Consider the following 20,256-nt stretch of genomic DNA (forward strand, 5'->3'; position numbering starts at 1 on the left):
AGGGGCATGTCTACTAAGTGTTATGAATTTAAAATGTAATACTCTACAGTACAAAACTATTGTTCTATCATCAAATCAACTCCCGTTTCAACACACCAACTATAAAGATATTTTGCGAAGCAAATATCCAAAATATCTGACCCCCATTTGGCGTGTCAATAGATGTATTGTGGTACTGAAATTGACTTTCGGATACTGGTGTTCCATCTACACGGATGAGCCTTAGTGAATTTTTTATTAAAAAATAACATAGTGGCAGGAACCACTCATAGAGTGCACTGTCTTTAAAATTGTATTTTTTCCTAATTCATGTGACATAACCGTTGCCATAATTTACAATAAATTGTCTTCTCAATTTGGATTGGTCGAATAATCAAAATATTCATCAGAAACCAAATAACTGACAACAGCGCACTCTGTCGGTGGCTTAATTCAATTATATGTTCGTTTTTCTAAATCCGAAACAAATTTAACAATATAATACAATATCAGCCTCTATCAATAGTCAAAGATACTCACTAACAAACTTGGCCCACCTGTCGCTTTAGGTCGAGATTCTCCTTGTGCAAGACGTCCTTCTCTTTGGCCAAATCTCTGTAGTTCTGTCTCTCCACTGCCAGGCTGGTCTGCAGCTGACTCACAGTCAGTTCTAGCTGACTCTGGTCCTCCAGACTGCTCCCGACAGGACCAAAGTTCATCGGCATTGTCACCTCCCTGTTGCTCAACTCTCCCTTCAATATCCTCAGCGTCGTGTTCATCTGTGCTATCTGCAACCAATTGTTTTGAATAGTACTATATTGTTTAATATTGATAGAACAAATAAAATGCATACTAGATAGACATATTTTAAACTCTACGCACTAAAACACAAACATATTTGATTTCAGACCACCATTTGTCCTTCAGGGCAAATGAAACACCAGAACTATTGAATTACTGTCACCTTATGCATCTTAAACCACAAAACACTTGAGTTTGAGTGATGACAATCATCACAAGGATCACAAAATCACCAGAATCCAAAGACCATAGAATCATGAAACTGAAAAGTTCGCCTGGGTGTGACGGATCACTAGATTACCAAGTCTAACAGATGCAAAGAACCGTCAGGTGGTCAAATAGCAATAGTTCCTTACAATAATAGTGATTTACCTAAAAATCCCTGTTAATTTGATACCAGATTTCATGTAAATCGGTCAACATTTGTAAAGAAAAAATAAAAATATTCTGACTTCTACTTTTATATATTTAAATATTGTATTTAAATATATTTACTCCTTGCAATGTTCTCAAAAATGTATTCTTTACAAATCTTGGTTGTCCCTAGGTTGGAAGAACTTGGAAGGTAATAATATAAAACAGAGCTTTGGCAGTGGAAGCTTGGTGTTAGGCTATTTGCACACACACCGATTTTGGACGGTCGGTAATAAGTCGGTCAATATTTTATCGGATCATGGTGCTTGCACACATACCGGATTTTTATCGGCGAAACGATCAGTCTCTGTTGTTGTGTCGAGGACGAGACGAGATTACTAATATATTATTCTAAGAGATTATTCTAAGTTCAATTAAAATGCATATTATATTATTTTGTCCTAACCTATACATGTAATTGTGTCCACTTGGTTCAATAAACGAGTTATTGAGTTATTATTGAATACTTAATCCTAAAAGAGTTGTTGCTATGTAGTTATTGTATCGACGTAGGTATTAAGCGCCGTATGATCAAACATATCTTCTGGATTTATCCAATTAATCGAAGCAGAGAAAAAACGGGAACATTCCACACACTTTTTTAAGAACTAGGCTTGATAGCAGTAAAATTTTCAACTACCTATTTCAAAATGTCAATAGCATCCTTATCTATTAAGTCACCCATTTAAAACGTTATAAACACGCACTACCAAAACTAATTAAAAATGTCAGAAGAGCAGTCGCCTAAAATGGATAATGGTGCAGCGAGAACTGTCGATACGATCGGTAAAAAATCGGTGCGTGTGCAAGCTTGTATTTAGTTACGTACGCCACTGCGTCGCCGGCCATTCCCTGGCAACGACGGTATGCAATGGCAGTGGCCGGCTGCTCATCGGCATTTTACCGGCGCCGACCAGCGGTCGACGTGTGTGCAAGGTCTCATTCCCGCCTGTGGTTCACTATTGGAATTTGGATGACCGGTAAAAAATCGGTCGTCCAAAATCGGTGTGTGTGCAATGAGCCTTAAAGAAATATTTAAGTGGGCCCTGTAAAATAAAAAATTATCCCCAGAAGTCCTTATGGGACGTCCTTGGTACTGTTTGAAGTTCTTAAAGACTGAAATACCTTTAAAATAATGATTAATGACCAATCTTAATCTACACTGAATTTAATCTGCTCACTACTACACTAGTATTTAGTGTTACACTTTAAAGGTGAATCTTTTGTAGTGGCCGGTGACTTACTGAATTGTACTATTTTGCACTAGATAACCAATATTGCTAATAATGAATTACCAAGGTTATTGAGAACTAAAAGGTGAATAACAATTTGATTTATTGTACAGTGTTAACGAGTACTACAATTGATTGTACCTAATAATTGCTTGTTATGTTTATATACAATAATGAATGACCTCGAGTGCTACAGTCAATTTGAGGTCTTTCGTTTTAGAATGTGAAATGGATCTATCAAAAGGGAAGATACGGCGCGGTTACACACTGATCGCGAATGTGTCAAAGGAAGAGTGATATTTAATTTAATTGTTTGAGATGACCAGTACCAAGCAAATCCTGTTCGTTGGCCAATGATTCAAAAACGAAGGTCGAGTCTCGCAGTCCAACTGATTAAACAATATTGTGCTTAATCGTAGTAATAGGTATTGGAATGTTGCTTATTATTTTATGGCTAATTTGGTACTTTGGCGGTCCATCTATTTTATAAACTGTTACAACCTCCGATAACACCTCCGTATCTAGTCGAACCAGCTACCTGCTCCCACCTTGATATTATTTAATTTCCCCCAAATAAAATACTGACTGCGGCACTCTTAAATGTATTACCCTTCAATATTCAATAATGAACTTCAATAACGACTTTGCAATAAATATAAATATTAAATACCAATGCTATAAAAATCTTATAAAGTAACTCTGAATTACCCTACAAAAACATTTTCATCTATTTAATTTTAACACTATTAGATTATCACAGCTAAATAAATAATACAGATTGTTACGCTATGAATGGATATGAAAAATCATCAAATTGAGATCGAACCTGGAAACATGTGCTTATATAACAGGAACTAACAAAATACAACAGGAAAATTTACCACATGTGCGACTCACTGAAACTAATATATAACAATAAATAACACAAATTACTTGCAGATTTCGGACGTCCACAAAAACACTGATACACATACAGGGATAAGGATGGGAAATTGTAACTAGACGGTTTATTGAAAGAAACGCGATCGATTTGATTCGTGTGAGGTTCGTGAAATTTTCAAATGGCGGATTGTGTTGGTCGGCAAAAACAAACTTTTTACAACTTGTTTCCAAAACAAAACTGATTCTATTTTCCACTCGCGTTGCAATTATATCCCTTCGGGATATAGGCTAAACGATTTTAAGAAAATAAAGATTTATCCGACCAACACCGCGAAATGAATTTAATTTGCACGATACGAAAGTTTTACCGACTAGCTACACTGGAGACAAGGAAAGAACAGACAGACTCGTTGCTGGCGGCTGGGGTCTACCCCTTCCACTTGTGTGGTTAGATAGAATTGTGGGTATCTGATCAGCTGACTATTTGTTGCGTCTGCTACACGTTAATTCGTTGTTTATACGACGAATCGGTACACATTTTTGCTTGACATGTTTTTATTTGCAAGAACTAAATATGTAAACAATAATAAAATGTGAAAACGTTGACCAACGTAAACATGTTGACGATGAAATTAGGTATGAAATTGGCAGAAACTTCAAGGGAAACCGCAAAACTGCATTGTTTTAGTTTTTTTTGCAAATTGAAAGATAATGAATTGATGTTATTGGGCTTTCTCAAAGGACCGGTTGCCCCGCACCAGCAACCAATACCCGGCTTAGGACACAGACCCAGCCCCTTATTCACCATAGACTGCTATAGCCTATAGGGAATGCCTATTGGGTCATAAGGTGACAAGTACCACTTTGTCAAACACCACTAGGTTCCAAGACCATTAGATCTTAAGAACCTTATATTTCCAGGTCAACAAAGTACAAATTACTGACAAGTCTGAATTCTCTTCAAATTAGGATATTTTATTTGAGTTATAGCTTGAATATCCATTCCACTGGTAGAAGAGCAAGCTATAGGCACTCTTGGTTACCTCTATGTCCTTCCTAGCAATGATGTTTTTCATCTCCAACATCTGAGACCCGACGCTAGCGGAGTGTTTGTCCCTCCTGCCACCAGCCGAGCGGTCACAGCGACAGTTGTTCAACTCTTGCTGCAAACTCTGCATCTCAACTCTTATCCTCTCATTGACTGACTCCAACTCTTTATTTTTGCTCTGTAACAGAAAAGTACTTTGTAAATACAAGTTGTTAAAATTGAGGTAATTAAGTGACTCGTGGTTATGTAATTTGGATATTTTGGTAAATTTAATTGTGCGATTAGTAGAAACACAGCCAAATTTATTTGTTCCAACTTTCAATAAATCATAATTCAAATAACTTGGCTTTATGAAGTTTGTGAAGAAATGTTTCTTCTAAAAAAACAATTGTTTTGCTAAAATACTTTTTAACGAAACAAACGAAACAATTTTCATTACTCAAACTAACACCTCACAAACGATTGTAAAGAGTTAAGGAATTTCTCAATCATCCTTCAGCCGTCCTTTGGGATTTCTAGTTATTCTGCAGTCTATTCTGTTTCAAAAGCTAAGACCTTAACTAACCTGGAACGTTTGGAACTTTGCATTGCCAGATTATTGAAAATTCTGAATTACTCTATTTTTTTTAATTCACCCCATTACACACCAAATATACTACGACCCTTAGCCGTTATTCCGAGTCTAGCGGAAATTGCTAAATGAAGAATGAGCTGGACATCTGCCAATCGGTCCCGATGTCTGCCCACTTCAGACATCTAACGATAGCTTTCAACGTCTCTCGATCACTGACCTCTGTCGCTCATTCCCGACGTCTGTCGATCATTACCGACGTCTACCGATCATTACCGACGTCTACCGATCGCTAACGACATCTTCCGATCGCTCACGACGTCTACCGATCGTTCCCGATGTCTACTGATCGTTCCCGATATATGCCGATCACTACCGACGTCTACCGATCGTTCCCGATGTAAGACGATCGCTACCAACATCTACCGATCGTTCCCGATGTATGCCAATCGCTACTAACTGACGTCTACCGATCGTTCCCGATGTATGCCGATCGCTACCGACGTCTACCGATCGTTCCCGATGTATGCCGATCGCTACCGACGTCTACCGATCGTTCCCGATGTATGCCGATCGCTACTGACGTCTACCGATCGTTCCCGATGTATGCCAATCGCAACCGACGTCTACCGATCGTTCCCGATGTATGCCGATCGCTACTGACGTCTACCGATCGTTCCCGACGTATGCCGATCGCTAATACCTCTGTCGAACGCGTTAATATTGCTTAAAACAACGTACACAAATTTGCAAAGACTGTTATGCCAATGTCGTATTATTTCAAGTGCCGGAACCTTGGATGTCGAACTAGCGGGCTTTTACAGATAATACCATCTCACCTTGTAAGAAGTAACTTCTATCTGCAGCTTGACAATAGTTTCCCGTGCATCCTTCAGCTGTTCGTGCAGATTGTTTGACACCATTCCCTGCAGCTGATTCTGCAACCTCTGTTTCTCTTCCACCAACTTGTTCTCCCTTTGTTTCCATCCTTCCTGCAACAGTTAAGAAAAAAATTTTTAGAATTTTTGTTTAAGGAATGAAGCTCTTGCTGTGAAAGAAGGAGCTAGGAAGACTGGCATATAAGGCAACAATCTAAATAAGTAATTTTCAAACATCTTTTATACAAATTTGTATTTTTATGTAATACAATTTTAAACCCTCAAATAATTCAAACTCAAAAATATTTCCAATGAGGACTATAGTACAAGTCATACTATTATTATAGTTTACGCGGTGAATATTATATGTGAATACTGAGTACGTATGTAGGCTATAACCGTTTCATCAGTCTTCACAATTACAATCCCAAACAAGAAACAAACAATTTTTAGGGAATCTGAAGAATCGAGAGTGTAATTAAATTATACAGGATGTTTCGGGGCATACAAGAACATCTTAAATAGTTATCTTGAAAATGGGTACAGAATGTAAAACAAACAACATAATAAAAGCGTTATGTAATTTTTAGGGGAAAACGAGATTCCTAACGGCAAATTTAGGGATAAACAGTATTTCCCATAGTATAGTTTGGGATAACCGGGATTTTCAACGGCAAAACACGGGATAAGGTGGGATTTTGATAGTAACTTATGTCTGCGCGTAGGTGAGTGACAGGTTTACAACTGTCAGACCGGCTGAACGTCAACATCAACATTCACAGCCATCAGGAGGACGTCGACACCCACTACAACGGGACATCTCCCAGCTGAACACCTGGCCAGCTGACCAGCGTCACTACACCGTGCCGGGATTGCATAGGACAAATCTGGCTGAAACGCCAAACGACAAGTCTATAACGTTTTGTGAAAATCAAAAGACTGAAAATCGAACAATAGTGCAAGCGTTGAAAGATAATTGGGTTAAAATACTACGAAAAACAAGACAGGTCCAGGATACAAGTGTTAATTTCTCCGTGTCACACATTACGTTGATATTGTAAACAATCGGCTAACCTCTATTTGCCGATTGGCCTATTTGACGTCACGGCTCTTTGACGATATTGTACGACCAACGTGATAATGAGCGAAACGGGAAAAAACTCATATACATAATTAATTACCTATCAATTTATTGATATGGGGACGCCAGCTAGGTGCTTATTTCCAGCACAAATATGAGTGAAGGATGAGCGTACAATGGTGTGAGAAGATGGGTGTAACTTCGTTACTGACGAAGATCAGCTGTTTCATCAGTCAACAGTCAGGATCATAATGGTAAGGGATAGCTGGGTCCGGTTTGCACAATTTGTTTTTCAGGATTAATTTTGCCAACGGTGTCATTTAGAGGCTTCTGATTGACTATAACGAAGGTTTAGTAATTGAAAAATTATTTTTGTTCATAGAATAAAATTATAAATGCCTCAAATTCAATTTTATATTTTTTTATTATGAAATTAAACCGTCATAACCTAACCTAACCAACCAAACGTGCTGACAATGAAAAAATCTAATGAAGGTTTATTAATCGAAAAAATGGTTCTGTTAATAAAATAAAATTATAAATTCCTCAAATCCTATTTTATATTTTTTTTATTAATTTTTTTAAATGTCTAACCAGACTTGCTAATAATGAAAAATCAAATGAAGGTTTAACCAAAAAAAATATTTCTGTTCATAAAATAAAACTATAAATGGGTCAAATTCAATTTCATAATGTTTTAATTATAAAATTAAACCGTCATAACCTAACCAAACCAACCAAACTAGTTGATAATGAAAAAATCCAATACAAAAAAATAATGCTACTAGTTGGATTTGAACCCAGGTCCTTCGGATCATCAGCCCAGCACTCTATCCACTATACCACCGAGGCCGTTGGCATCAACCGTATCGTCGCGGTAATGATGTTCCCTCAGCCAATCAGAAGCCTCAAAATAATACTGTAGGCAACACTAATCCTGAAATAAAAATTCAGCGTCCGGTTTCGGTTTCGTATTTAAATCAGATGGTTACGTTACGTCACGGACAAAATACGACTACGTTAGAGCATAGACATAAGAATTAAATTGTAGAGTTAAAATAATGTAAAATGAGATCCAAACAAGATGGGTAGTAGCATTGACTATATACATATATAGTCAATGGTAGTAGGCCAGTGCTCGTTTCCTGGTTATTTTCCCTACATCGAAACGCAGATGCCGTTTATATAACCAACATAATCGATAAATTTAACCTCACTTTTCGAATTCTGCTCACACCACTTACGACCTTAAAGCAATAAGTGTAACGTACAATGAATGATACAGTGATGTTATATAACAATATAGAATATAGATACCGTAGAGTACGTTTACGTATAATGGTATGCTCAATGCAGGCGTCGACATTTTATGTGTTGATGTTTAATTTATATTGGCCGTTGCACTCGTCAATGTATACACATTGCAAGATGAGGAATAACAGCTATCAGCGTATGTTTTGTCGAGATCCAGTGTAGGCTCAGGCTGCCATTATTTGTCTGGTCTTATGGTCTTAGGTAGGAATAATATAACAATTTTTATTCGCTCAACAACAAAGTGCAACAGACATAGTCAATATTTTTTATAATAAAAGGACAACTCTGAACATAGCCTACTCGACTTAATCAAACAGTAGAAGTTCCGATACTAGAAGTTAAATCGTATTTTATTGACCTACCTAAGCACCTTTAGATATAAAAGATTACAATAGAAAACGTCAAGTCAGAACAAGCTTTTCGTGAACCTACTCATAAGTTTATGCAGGTTAAAAAAAAAAACTTGACAGATACAAATTAATTTAGTTTACTAAAACAAAATTTTAGAAATCAATAAGAAATTTGTGTTAACAATAAAAATAAATTGCAAAAAAGAACAATTATAATCCTTTTTAATCAAAGAGGATTTCATACTATGCTTAAACAGGCATACTACCAATATCTACTGCACTAAACTCTCAGAGTTATACCCATTGAAAATTCGTCTAATGGGTAAAATGAATAGAAGACACACCATATGATTAGTTTAAACATGTCTAAATTACTAAATTAAAATAGTAATGGTTTAATTACATTTCATATATATTTTCGCGAAATGTAAAGAGTTCACCTCTGTAATTAATCCACTATCGTGCGATCACGGTCAAAGCTCGCATAAACTACATCGATATTAAATCGACGATATTGGCAACAGAGAACAGACAGTTGTGAAAGTAACTACTTCGCAGTCCTGAGTTGTCTACAAGTGAAATACTCTGGGAAAGCTCTAACTTCTAACTGTCCACTCATCTTGATATCAGGGACTACAGTGTTACTTTAGAGTGGTCTAATCCAAGGTAACTAAGTTCCAAAGTTCGCCACTTAAGAATGGAATTCCAGATGTACAACTACAGTATGTCCCGTGATTGTTACTCATGAAAATAAAATGTCTATCAAACAAGCCAGCATGAAATCTTTGTGACTTTTTTTTAATTAAACCAACTACTGTAATACGAAAGTAAAACCTTATTCGCTAAAGTTCAACCAAGCTAGTCAGCACTCGAAGATGAGGGTGGATTTAAAATGTAGGCCTACCATTGATAACTTTTCTTCCCTGAGCATTTTAAGTGTTGTGAAAATACACCCCTACACCTCATATTGTCTTTGTTTATTCCCCTTCATCTCAATCCACACCCATAGCAGTTTGTATTACACGTCATTAACGTCCACAATAGATCAGCGACACTTAAGCAAGACCAGAAGATCCATACAAAATCTATATATTAATAGGCAAGCATGTTTCTTTAAAACCTTTTTTTCTCAGCTTTTGTGCATCGTAGGGAAAATCTACTCATATTGTTAGAAAGAAATTTTCCTGTAGGTGTGCACAATCTCTTTATGAATTAAAATAGGATAAAAAATAAGCACAAGAAAATTCATTTAAAATTTAAAAAATTAACTCGGGCCTTATGGGTTGCCATGCTGGTGACGAAATAACAACGAAATATAAACAGAAAATCAAAACAAATAGAACAAATTCCAATCATATGTTTTATTTACAGCTTTAGGTAAAATAGAGAAGTCTGTACATTAGATATTTTTGGTCGAGTTTTCGACCACTGGACGACCTCTAGTATAGTTTACAACACGAATTCTAGAACATAAGCATGGTTCATAAACAAAAACAAATTATGTTACTGGCCCGAAAGTAAACATAATTTAACATTGCTTGAATGGAACTGTCTAAACCATAATTATGTTAATGTTATTAGTATAGGATTCGGGCCGGTTACGTCATTTGTTTATGATCCATACCGATTTCTGTTATAATATTCGTCGTAGGCCTATACAGTGCTTAAGTCAGAACGTCGTGAGTTCGATACCGTGAAAGGTAAAACCTTGTTGTTGTGTTTGTTGTTGTGGGGGTTCAAACTACATTGAATAATGAAACAGCTGATTTTAGTCAGTAATTTAGGAGTAAATACATTGCAGCCAGTGTCAAGTTGGATGAAACAATGTCCCTCACATAAGAATACTTTCTTTCAAATGAAGAAAATTTATACGCAATCTCATAACATTTGCAATGTTCAATAATTTATTAATAAAGTGACATTATTTAAATTACTAGAAATCACTTATTATTGGTTCGATTTATCGCCAGATACTGAATGGATGCGAAATTTTATGCTCTACAATTCCTCTATGGTGTGTTTTTATGTGGTCTTGACGGTTTTTTGACGTTTAGCAAAAACTTAAAAATAACCCTAAAGGTTCAAGGTTTTTGTGGTCTCAGGTCAGAAGCTCACCTGTAAAAATGGGACAAACTTTAAATCCTTTTACTTCTAGATAAAACAAAAGGATTAAAACGATTTCCAGCTTTCCGAGAATTATTTCCAGACACAGCCAATTTTTTAACTAATTTTACTGGCCTATTGATGGTCTCTCATTTATTAAAAAAGTCATTCTTCACTTCACTTTTAAAACACAAACCTTTAGTGTTAAAAGAAAACAAAAAATGTCGGTGGTTTGAAGAGGGGCGAAAGTGGAAGGACTCCGATACTTGAGAGTTCCCGAAAACATAAATTTACACCACATTGTTAAAATTGTTTTAGTGTTTTGTGGCAAATTACGAGTACCTACCCCATTACTACATAACATACCAATGCTTAGGGCATTCAAAATTCATTAGTTAATCGGATGAATTTACATTTACATTACATTACATGAATGTGTACATTTCTACGAGTTATAAAATTAGCGATGACGTTGACGTTGACTCGGATACGATACAGGTATCATTTATGTAGCCCCGAGGACAAAGAACATAGGTACGCCTTGGCACACATCAGTGTAACTAGCTGTTACCCACGGGCTTCACCCCGTTTGACTTCATAAGTATTAATAATACCCCCGCCGCAGCAAACCTGCAGACTAAGCTAATTTCCATTTCCCTGAATGGATTTACACTAAAATGTCTCCTTAAAAATATCACATTTATTCCCTATTTAAATAGAATCAGTTTAAAACATACTTAGGTTTGCTGCAACAGGGAGGGTAAACGTGTTTTTTATGTAAAATGTTAATAGTTGGTAAGAAATAAAAACATTTTCCAAATTTGGGCAAAATATGTTAATAAACAAGCAAACTACAACAGTTTAATTATTCTCCATAAGAATAACATGGAAATTTTAAATTTACAATTTTTTGGAATTTTCTTCGAAACCATTAGGTGCATTATATCGCTTCAATATACTAAATTATTTGTTTTTTTAAGCTCTACAAAATAGTTTAGAAAGAAATTGCAAAATTTTATGTTTTTTGGATCAAAAATGGGAAAAACCCATTTTTACCCCATAAAAGCCCCCATAAACACCCGTTCCCATGGTCCGATCATGCTGGTTCGCGAACTCGTTCGAATAAACGTAGGTTTACACCTAGTAATCGTGGTTGTGTGCAAGGTTTCTCGTCATGACGAACATTTTAAGTATATGGTTTATGGGGGTCTGACTTGTAGTTTTCTCAAAAGTTCATGGGTACTATGGGATTTATATATGGATTGGGGAAATATTTAACTTTATCTTAGAGGCCAGAGGATTAACTAGATATCGATAGTAGATTTCAAGAAAACAGACGGATGTTTTAAAGGGCACGATCAGTTAGCTTATGGAATAAACATTTTTATATTTGAAAAGAAAATTTAAAATTTACAAGAGGTATCTTACAGGATGAATGAATGTATCCGCCATGTCAGAAGTGACGTTATCAAATATATTCTGCAATTTTAAAATAGTGAGTAGTAAAATTATTATTCGTGGGTATTAAAACAGAACTTTCAGTTTTTAAAACTTAAATGTATAGAAAACGTGTTTGCGTTAATTAAAATACGAAAAACTAAAAAGAAATTGAGCAGAACTTAACTTGGTTATCAATTATTAATTAATTCCGTTAAAAAAACCCCAAAGCGTGAATTAAGCTTTTGAATGTTAACACTTTGGTAATCATTACGCCAGTTTAATTTATTGAATACTCGGTTTTTTCAATGACGGGAGGAAATATTTTATACCAATGCATACATCCTTTGAATCGCATTCAGAATAGATATGACTAAACATTCGAAAACCAGAAAGTAAAAAAATTGCCCTTCAGGTAAATCTGTTGTTTATGTTTTTATTGCATAACCACATATTCGCCGAGTACATCCCCCTTGTACAACTACGGGGGTAGAAGGGGGATGACCTGACTTGAGACATCACTCCCTTGGGCTGGTAAACACCCACACACACTGCGTCTGATTGGGACCTCTGACATTTAAATTAGTAAAACGAATCATCGCGATCTCATGTCTCCGGGGAGTCGCCCTGCCTCCATTCATTCTCAGACCGAACGTAGCGTAACGTGTATTTAGTAACACTTTGAAACTAAAACATTGTCTAGATGTCCTTGATCATTAATGATCATTGATGATTAATGGGTTTAAATAAATGTCCCGATAGGAACAGCTGATCTTATTCTGTAACAATGCATCTCACTCAATTCCACGAGTGTTAGAACAGACAATTACAGTCCTAAGGGACTTTACTTAGTTTTTCTTTTGATAACTCGTCTACAGACCTTTCTTTGGACACCTCTACCAAGTTTCTACGCCCAGAAATTAGTGGAGAAAAAGTTTCCAATTAAATATTTAGATTCCCCCATGTTTATCTTATGGGAGAAAACCCAACTTTGATGGAAAATCCAGCCCGAACTAATAAAGATTTCAAAAAAATAAAAACACTTTACAAAACTACAGATCAGGGCAATTCTTTTGGCACTTTAATAATCAAAATCGGTCCAAAAATGAGGGAGGAGCTCTGTTCACAAAAATCGGCTTAGCGTATTATATAATTATATATACATAGATATCTTAGCGGTAAGGATGATAAAACACAAACAAATGACGTAACCGGCCCTAATGCTATACTAATAACATAAACATTATGGTTTAGACAGTTTTATATTCAAGCAATGTTAAATAATGTTTGCTTTCGGGCCAGTAATGTTTATGTTGAAAATCCATACAGCTGGCGCTATCTGTTAGTATTCGTGCTAAATTCTAGTCATATTTGGGTTTAAATACGCCCAGTCGCCATCTGAATTGGTAATAAAAGATAAAACTGAAAACACACGTAACTTGAACAGTTAATAAAATTATATTATTCACCAAAGCCGAAACTAACGCGGCTTACTGAAGGTTGAATGTTTAATAGTAGACTAAATTAACCTGCCTTGCGCGACTAATGACGTGTTTTTCAAAAACCTACGAGCTGCAACTCGATCACGTGCTATCGAATACATCCACTTTATCACTAGAGACATGATATATTTTTGAATTTCAATAAGGTCGATCCAACGTTATAATTAATTGCAGGTTAATTTAGGTACAGCATTGTTTGTGGTCGGATTATCTTTGAATATTGATACAACTAGACATTCCACATCTCATCCCATGTTTAAAAGTTGTGACCATTTTTTATCAAAACTGTTGTAGTTTATGTGAGCACAGATTGTGCTGATCAAAATTACTAATTCCTTTCATACACGAACTCTTTTACAAAACTTTAACTTTTAGTCAAACTTGTGGAACGACTTATTGTGAGCCGTAGCAACTGTTGTGATACACCAATTTTGTCAGCACCAAAAAATAAGTAAGAAAATCCAATAGTAAATAGTATTTAGGTCTAACTATCTGTGTGATTGTGTTTTTTTTTACTTCACATTTTTTCCGAATACTGTAACGTCCGATAATATTTATATAACACTTTAAGTTCATCCCCTCTCTCAAGAAATTAATATTTACGACCACTCATTTCCCTGACCCTCCGATTTTATTAGTGTCGCCAAACATTCCGGCGGGGGAGGGGTGGTCCGTTATTCTAGGAGGCAGTGGTATAAAACGGCGCGGGCGGCGGCGATGTCGGTCAGTCATGCGGACGGTGACGATCGTGGTGGCAGTGGCGGCGCTGGCCGTGGCGACGACGGCGCAGGAGGCCGTGGAGGCGAGGGTAGCCTACGACGGAGCTCAGCTGTTGAGGGTGTCAACCCCTACAGAGGCACTGAGAGAGACTGTGGTCAAGCTAGAAGATGGGGAAGGTTAGTGGTTGTTTGTTTGGAGGGATAGTGATTAAGTAATAATCACAGACCTAAGTTTCTAATAAAAATAGGAGCCAAAACACAAATTTCTTTTTAGCGAATTTTCTTAGTGGCTATTGAGGAATACAAAATGCAATAATTATTTACACAAATGTTTGATATTTTTCCAGATGAAACAAATTTAAAATGACAGTGGCAAAGAAGGGTTATTGTCAATAAAAAAAAAATAAAAATAAAGCACAAATCAACAAAAATTAATATTTAAGGATGCTCTCAAATTATAAAAAGTAGAACCATAATTTTATACATTGAGTACTTGTAAAACAAAAAGAAAAGTCTTAAATTAATTGAGAGAAGTAACTATTACATTTTCTTCAACCAACACAATATTCATGTTTGAATAAAAATACAAAAAAAATGTCTATTTTTATCTACTACCTTTACAAAATTGACTCTAAAAGTCTTCAGAAATAATAAGGGGTTTATTTATAAAATCCAAACCTCCAGTAAATCCCCAATTGGTCGCAACATTTCTGGAACCATGGGGTCAACAAGATTTGTGAATTTTAAACTGGATTTATTATGTCTTTAGAGGTTTACTAAGAAATTACTTTGAAAATTTAATCTCCAAGTTAGTGTTTTCTGTTTGATTTTCTCGACCATGATTTTCAATGTAGGATCAATTTTAATAATAAAGAGTATTTTTTTAGGAAAAGTGATTTATATCTTCTAAATTTCCTCAGAGAGATGGTTTACCGTACATTTTTTCTGTTATACAGTAATTTTAATATTAAGTTTGTATAATAGTTTTTTTTTTACATAAATATCACTAAGTTACTTGAAATTACAATCCATTAAAGCACTTCTAAAATAAAATAACAGTTAATGGTTATTTTAATATACATTATTTTTTTGCCACCTAACATACCAAAAATATAATCTAGGTTTTAACAAGCCAATTGTTGCATAACAGTAATTTTAAGTTAAGTTTGTAAACATATTTAAAAGATATTAAATTTCTTTAAAAGAAAAGAGGTTTCAGACAATGTTGAGACCTAGAACTGTAAAACTAATGTCCAAAAATAGTTGAAAATGTTCACAGGAGCAATATAACAAAGGGGGTTTCCAACCAACCCTCTCTGGGATTTTACCCATTTGTTAAGGTATTAAACTGAAATTTTTTTTTTAGAAAAAAACATTTTTAATGGCCTTTGCTTTTTCTCAAGGGGGATGTAAAATATTTTATTGAAATTTTCCAAAGTTGGGGTTTTATTGCTTAAATATCATACTATGAACTATTTATTTAAGTTTGCTGCCATATAAATTAAAAAGATAAATACAGATAATATAATTAATCTTTTGACTGAGTTGAATTAAATAATTTAGTTATTCAAATTACATCTGCTGCAAAATATATAAATTTAAAATACTATGATCATTGCTTAGGCACAGTGGTGTATCCAGGGGATAGAGGTGTTTTAACCCCCCTATTTATCTTAAAATCTGTTTTTTGACAAATAATTTGTTCCCTACAGTTAAAAACTCTCTTTTATATGCCTCTAACTATCCTAAAAGCGTCAGTTTACAACCTACAGTAATTATCAAAACTTTTCCGGAGAAGAGTCCCCTGACACCTCAGTGTAACCCCCCCCCCCCCCCTTACAGTCATCATCCTAGTTCTGCCTATGATCAGGAAAGATTAATGTTCATTGCATAATAACAATAAGAAATAGCCTATTCAAGAGTTTGGCAATAGTAGATTTCTCAGAACTCAGGTACTTGAAGCAAGCAAATAAATAAATTTATGTTCAACATTCTGTAATAGTATTGGCTGGGGGATTTATTATCTTGCCTTGTCACAAAAAAAGATGAATATAAATTATTGCTACTCTTTTCATTGATTCAGTTTAGTAACCTATTTGTCGGTGTTCGTTAGGGGGAAAAATATAATAGATTTTAAATTATGTAAGAGTTTTCAAGTCTTGAACATCTATTTCCATTTTCAAAGGGTTTTAATAATTATGAGGATTTATTTGAAGCGGGAATCTAGCAACATAATTTCTATCACAAAATATAATCACACTACACTGTAGTCCCCATCATGGTATATGAATAAGATTACTGATGTGATTCTGACGTAAACGGTTTTCAAAGTAAAACTTTTTAAAAGTGTATTTAAAATAAAAATAAATAAGTGAAAAATGAACGCTAATTTTTACAACAGATTCCATTCTTGTGCCTATTCTTGTGCCCATGTATTTCTTATGGGAATTAAATTTTGTTTTCCTTTGCCGAGTTCGTTTGGCTCTTCTACCTGACCGATTTTCATGATTGAGGTCTCAAATTAAAGGTATGCACGCACAAATTTGCCGTCAAGCATCGGCATATATTTATCTATAATCCCACTCGGCTTATACGTAAACGAAATTTGCTCCCCATGTATTTCTTATGGGAATTCAATTTGGTTTATCTTTTCGAGTTCGTTTGACTCTTCTACTGGACCAATTTTCATGATTGAGGTCTCAAATAGAAGGTATGCACGACAAGATTTCACATCAAGCTTCGGCATATATTTACCTAACTGTACTGTATTACTCGACCAAAAACATAATTTGATTCATTTTTGAATTCTTACTTAAATTTAAGATGTATTTCACCAGTTATAATTATATAATCCTATATATTTTGGTATAAGAACCTAAAATGAAATACCGGCTTTTATTTAAGCTATCCATTATTCAAATCGGACGAATTTCAAGCAAACGCAAGGTGAACAAACAACATAAAAATTATTTTTCATAAGGTTTTTCTATGATTAAAAATCAATCTCTCCAGTATTGTTGATGTTTTTTTATATGTTTTAGACTCAAAATAATCAGTAAATTATAGGCTATATTTTTTTTTTAATCAGTTAAGCTCAAGATACTGGATTATTCAATCAAAAATCATAAATTTGATTATTTCTCTGATGTTATATGTATTTTAACGCAGCGTAGCAGCATGGGTGCTCTAGTTTTACTTGAACTTGATATCTAAAACATGAGGTTTTTTAAATTTGGTTGTGAATTTTCCAAATTTGAAAACCCCTACTTCTTTCATTAAAACATTTCAATCAACACCCCATTGGACACCCTAGGCTTGACACCTTAGGCCATCTCTGGCCAACTCAGGAGTTTTTAGGCCAACTCAAGATGACTTAGAAGGAAATAGGCCAATTGCAGCCATCCAGACCTGACAATGCTAAAAGAGAAATTACTTTTAATTAGTCTAGTTTAAAATTTAAAACCACAAAACAAGATGCCAATCAAGGTGTTGTTTTCACACATATTTGGTCTAGTTTGAAATTAAAAAACTTTTTCTGCAAATGCAGGAGTTGAAGAATGGCACGTTGGACCAAAAGAGGTGGACCTGTTCGTACAGGCAGACAAGTTGCCGGAGATACGTAGTCAGCTGGACCAGCTCCAGGCTGAGTACCAGGTGATCATGGACAACGTACAGCGAGCCATAGACACAGAGAACCCTCCTCTCTCCGCTGAGCAACTGTTGCTCGCCGGCAGGAAAGGTGAGCATAGAGTAGTTCAAAATTTGATAAACAAGTTCAATTTCTTTTTCGTTTGAAGTTCAATTTTGGTGATAATTTGCAATATTTTAGTGGTTATTTTAATTTATTTTGAATCGGGAATCTCTCGTTTGAAAGGACACAGTAGTGTGTAAAATGGTGTAGTTATGGTGTCTATATGTCATAAAACTTTGAAAATACCAGTTATTTATATGACTAGAACTTCCTTTTAATACCATTTTATTTTGAATCTTTAATATTAAATTACGACTATATTTCAACATCTGATAAAATATAAAATCAACAGGATTGGGATGAATTATAGTAACTAGGGTATCACAGTTCTGTATTAGCCATTGCCTTTGGTCAAAGCTTCAGTAAATGAAATCTGTTTGGATATTTTTTTTAGGCCGCACAGGCCAATTAAAAATTCAAAATGAATTATAACTAGGAATAAGTCAAAAACTATCAAACAAGAAATATTGGTGATCTATTACACAAACACAACCTAAACATGTGAGTATGGAAAAACCAAATACAACTTTGATAGGTTAATACTCTTGCATACAAGTCCTAAAGTGACATTCAGTACATCAGATACAAAAATTATCTGCATGAAATATTAATATGTAGAACATAGGATATTTTGAAAAATTATTTTTCTTATGGTAGCTTTACCATTTATATAAATGGTATAAATATAAATCTTCTTAACCATTACCACCATGTTAGCGAGAAAATTTTTTTTAATGGAAATTTGTTTACCTATGTATACAGTACACTACATATTTTACTGAGCAGAAAGACATGATCAAACCAAGACGGTTATGACGTGGCCTAAGCCTAGGTCCCTACTGGGTTATGTGTATTGCAGCTGGTGCTTGTGTTGTATGCAGCCAAGAGAAGATGGTGTGCCAAATGTCCAACAGGTCGCGGCACCTACAAACTGTGCTGTGATCAGCGATCCAAGGGTGAGAGGGTCTTTCCTCTTCTTTTCTGTCTTTCCGCACAACTTGCAGCTTGCACTTCTTGTCTGTCCTTCCAATTCAATTATGAGGGACTTTTTACTTTTTTCTGTCTTCTGCTTCCTCTCTGTGCTTCTAAAACTTCTGCAAGGAGGGCTTTCTTCTAAACCTTGACTTTTTATACCCGTGGGACTAAATATTTCCGGGACAGTACTCAATTGGGTATAAAATCAGGTATCCTTTAGGATTTTTCAAAACTGATTGTGATTTTGCTCGAATTTAGCTATGGAGTAGCGTTTCTGTGGGATTTAGTATGGTCTTAAAACATTCTAAAACAATATTATGTACATTTTACTTACAGACCTTGTAATGATTTATTACTGACTTTTGCACTTTTAATAAGTGCACAGTTACACTGGAGCATACTTTTACAAGTAGGGATGTTCAAAATCTGGAAATTCATGATTGCAATTAAGAAAAATTACTATTTTATTGAGTGTGTTTGAAATATCTTGGGAATTTTCCAAAACAAAATCCGACAACATTATTATGATTGCAGAAGACATCTGGAAAGTAGATTTTATCACAAAAATTGACAAACTAATGCTTAAAACTATGATAACGCCATACAACAATCAAATTTAATGAAAATAAGTTCTTTTACCAACCAACGTTTCATTTACCAACAACTAACATTTTTCAACCCAATAACTTTTACAGCCTACATACATATTACCAAATTTTGGGAAGATAGGTATAAAAATCTTCTGTCATCAAGACAAAAATATTCCTCTGGCTAATGCCCACTGATTATCTTTCAGACCATAAAATATTAAAATTGTTAAAAAAAGGTTTATTTTATAGTACACAAATTGTAACTTCATCGGTAGTATATACTTTCATATAAAGGAGCGATTTCCTGGCAATGCCATTGGATTATTTGGACGAATACAGCCACTTTAGTCTTTTAAGCTTTATTGCACATCTGTTATTTCCAGTTTGATCCCCTTTCCGCAAATTCTGTACAGTGTATTGAACTTGAGCATGGAAACTTTTGTCGGATGACTTCATCTTTATCTCCTTTCTGGAATGATACCTTCCTAATGACACACTTTACTGATATTATTTTCTTCTTTCTTTCTAGCATTCAATCATCCTCTTCTTTATCTTAATGTGTTTTGACATAATCTTTCACTCTGTTGTCTTGTGTTTTGTATGGAAATTTGCATATAATTCACAGTTCA

The 20,256-nt window shown here is 34.9% G+C and overlaps 1 protein-coding gene across 2 annotated transcripts in view; it reads right to left on the reverse strand.

Annotated features, from left to right (window-relative positions):
* The window catches only part of LOC128988381 (centrosomal protein of 162 kDa-like), a 60,932-nt gene that overhangs the window by 14,894 nt on the left and 25,782 nt on the right, over window positions 1-20,256 (reverse strand). For both annotated transcript variants that reach the window (XM_054409623.1, XM_054409624.1), the window contains exons 8-10: window positions 5,767-5,919; window positions 4,352-4,534; window positions 537-767 (exon numbers count right to left, since the gene is read on the reverse strand). In XM_054409623.1, coding sequence (XP_054265598.1) covers window positions 537-767; window positions 4,352-4,534; window positions 5,767-5,919 — 567 coding nt within the window. The remainder of the gene's footprint in view (window positions 1-536; window positions 768-4,351; window positions 4,535-5,766; window positions 5,920-20,256) is intronic.

The sequence above is a fragment of the Macrosteles quadrilineatus genome, unplaced genomic scaffold (assembly GCF_028750875.1).
Source record: "Macrosteles quadrilineatus isolate MER2022 unplaced genomic scaffold, UCM_ALF_1.0 Scaffold_3__2_contigs__length_128488019, whole genome shotgun sequence".
NCBI lineage: Eukaryota > Metazoa > Arthropoda > Insecta > Hemiptera > Cicadellidae > Macrosteles > Macrosteles quadrilineatus.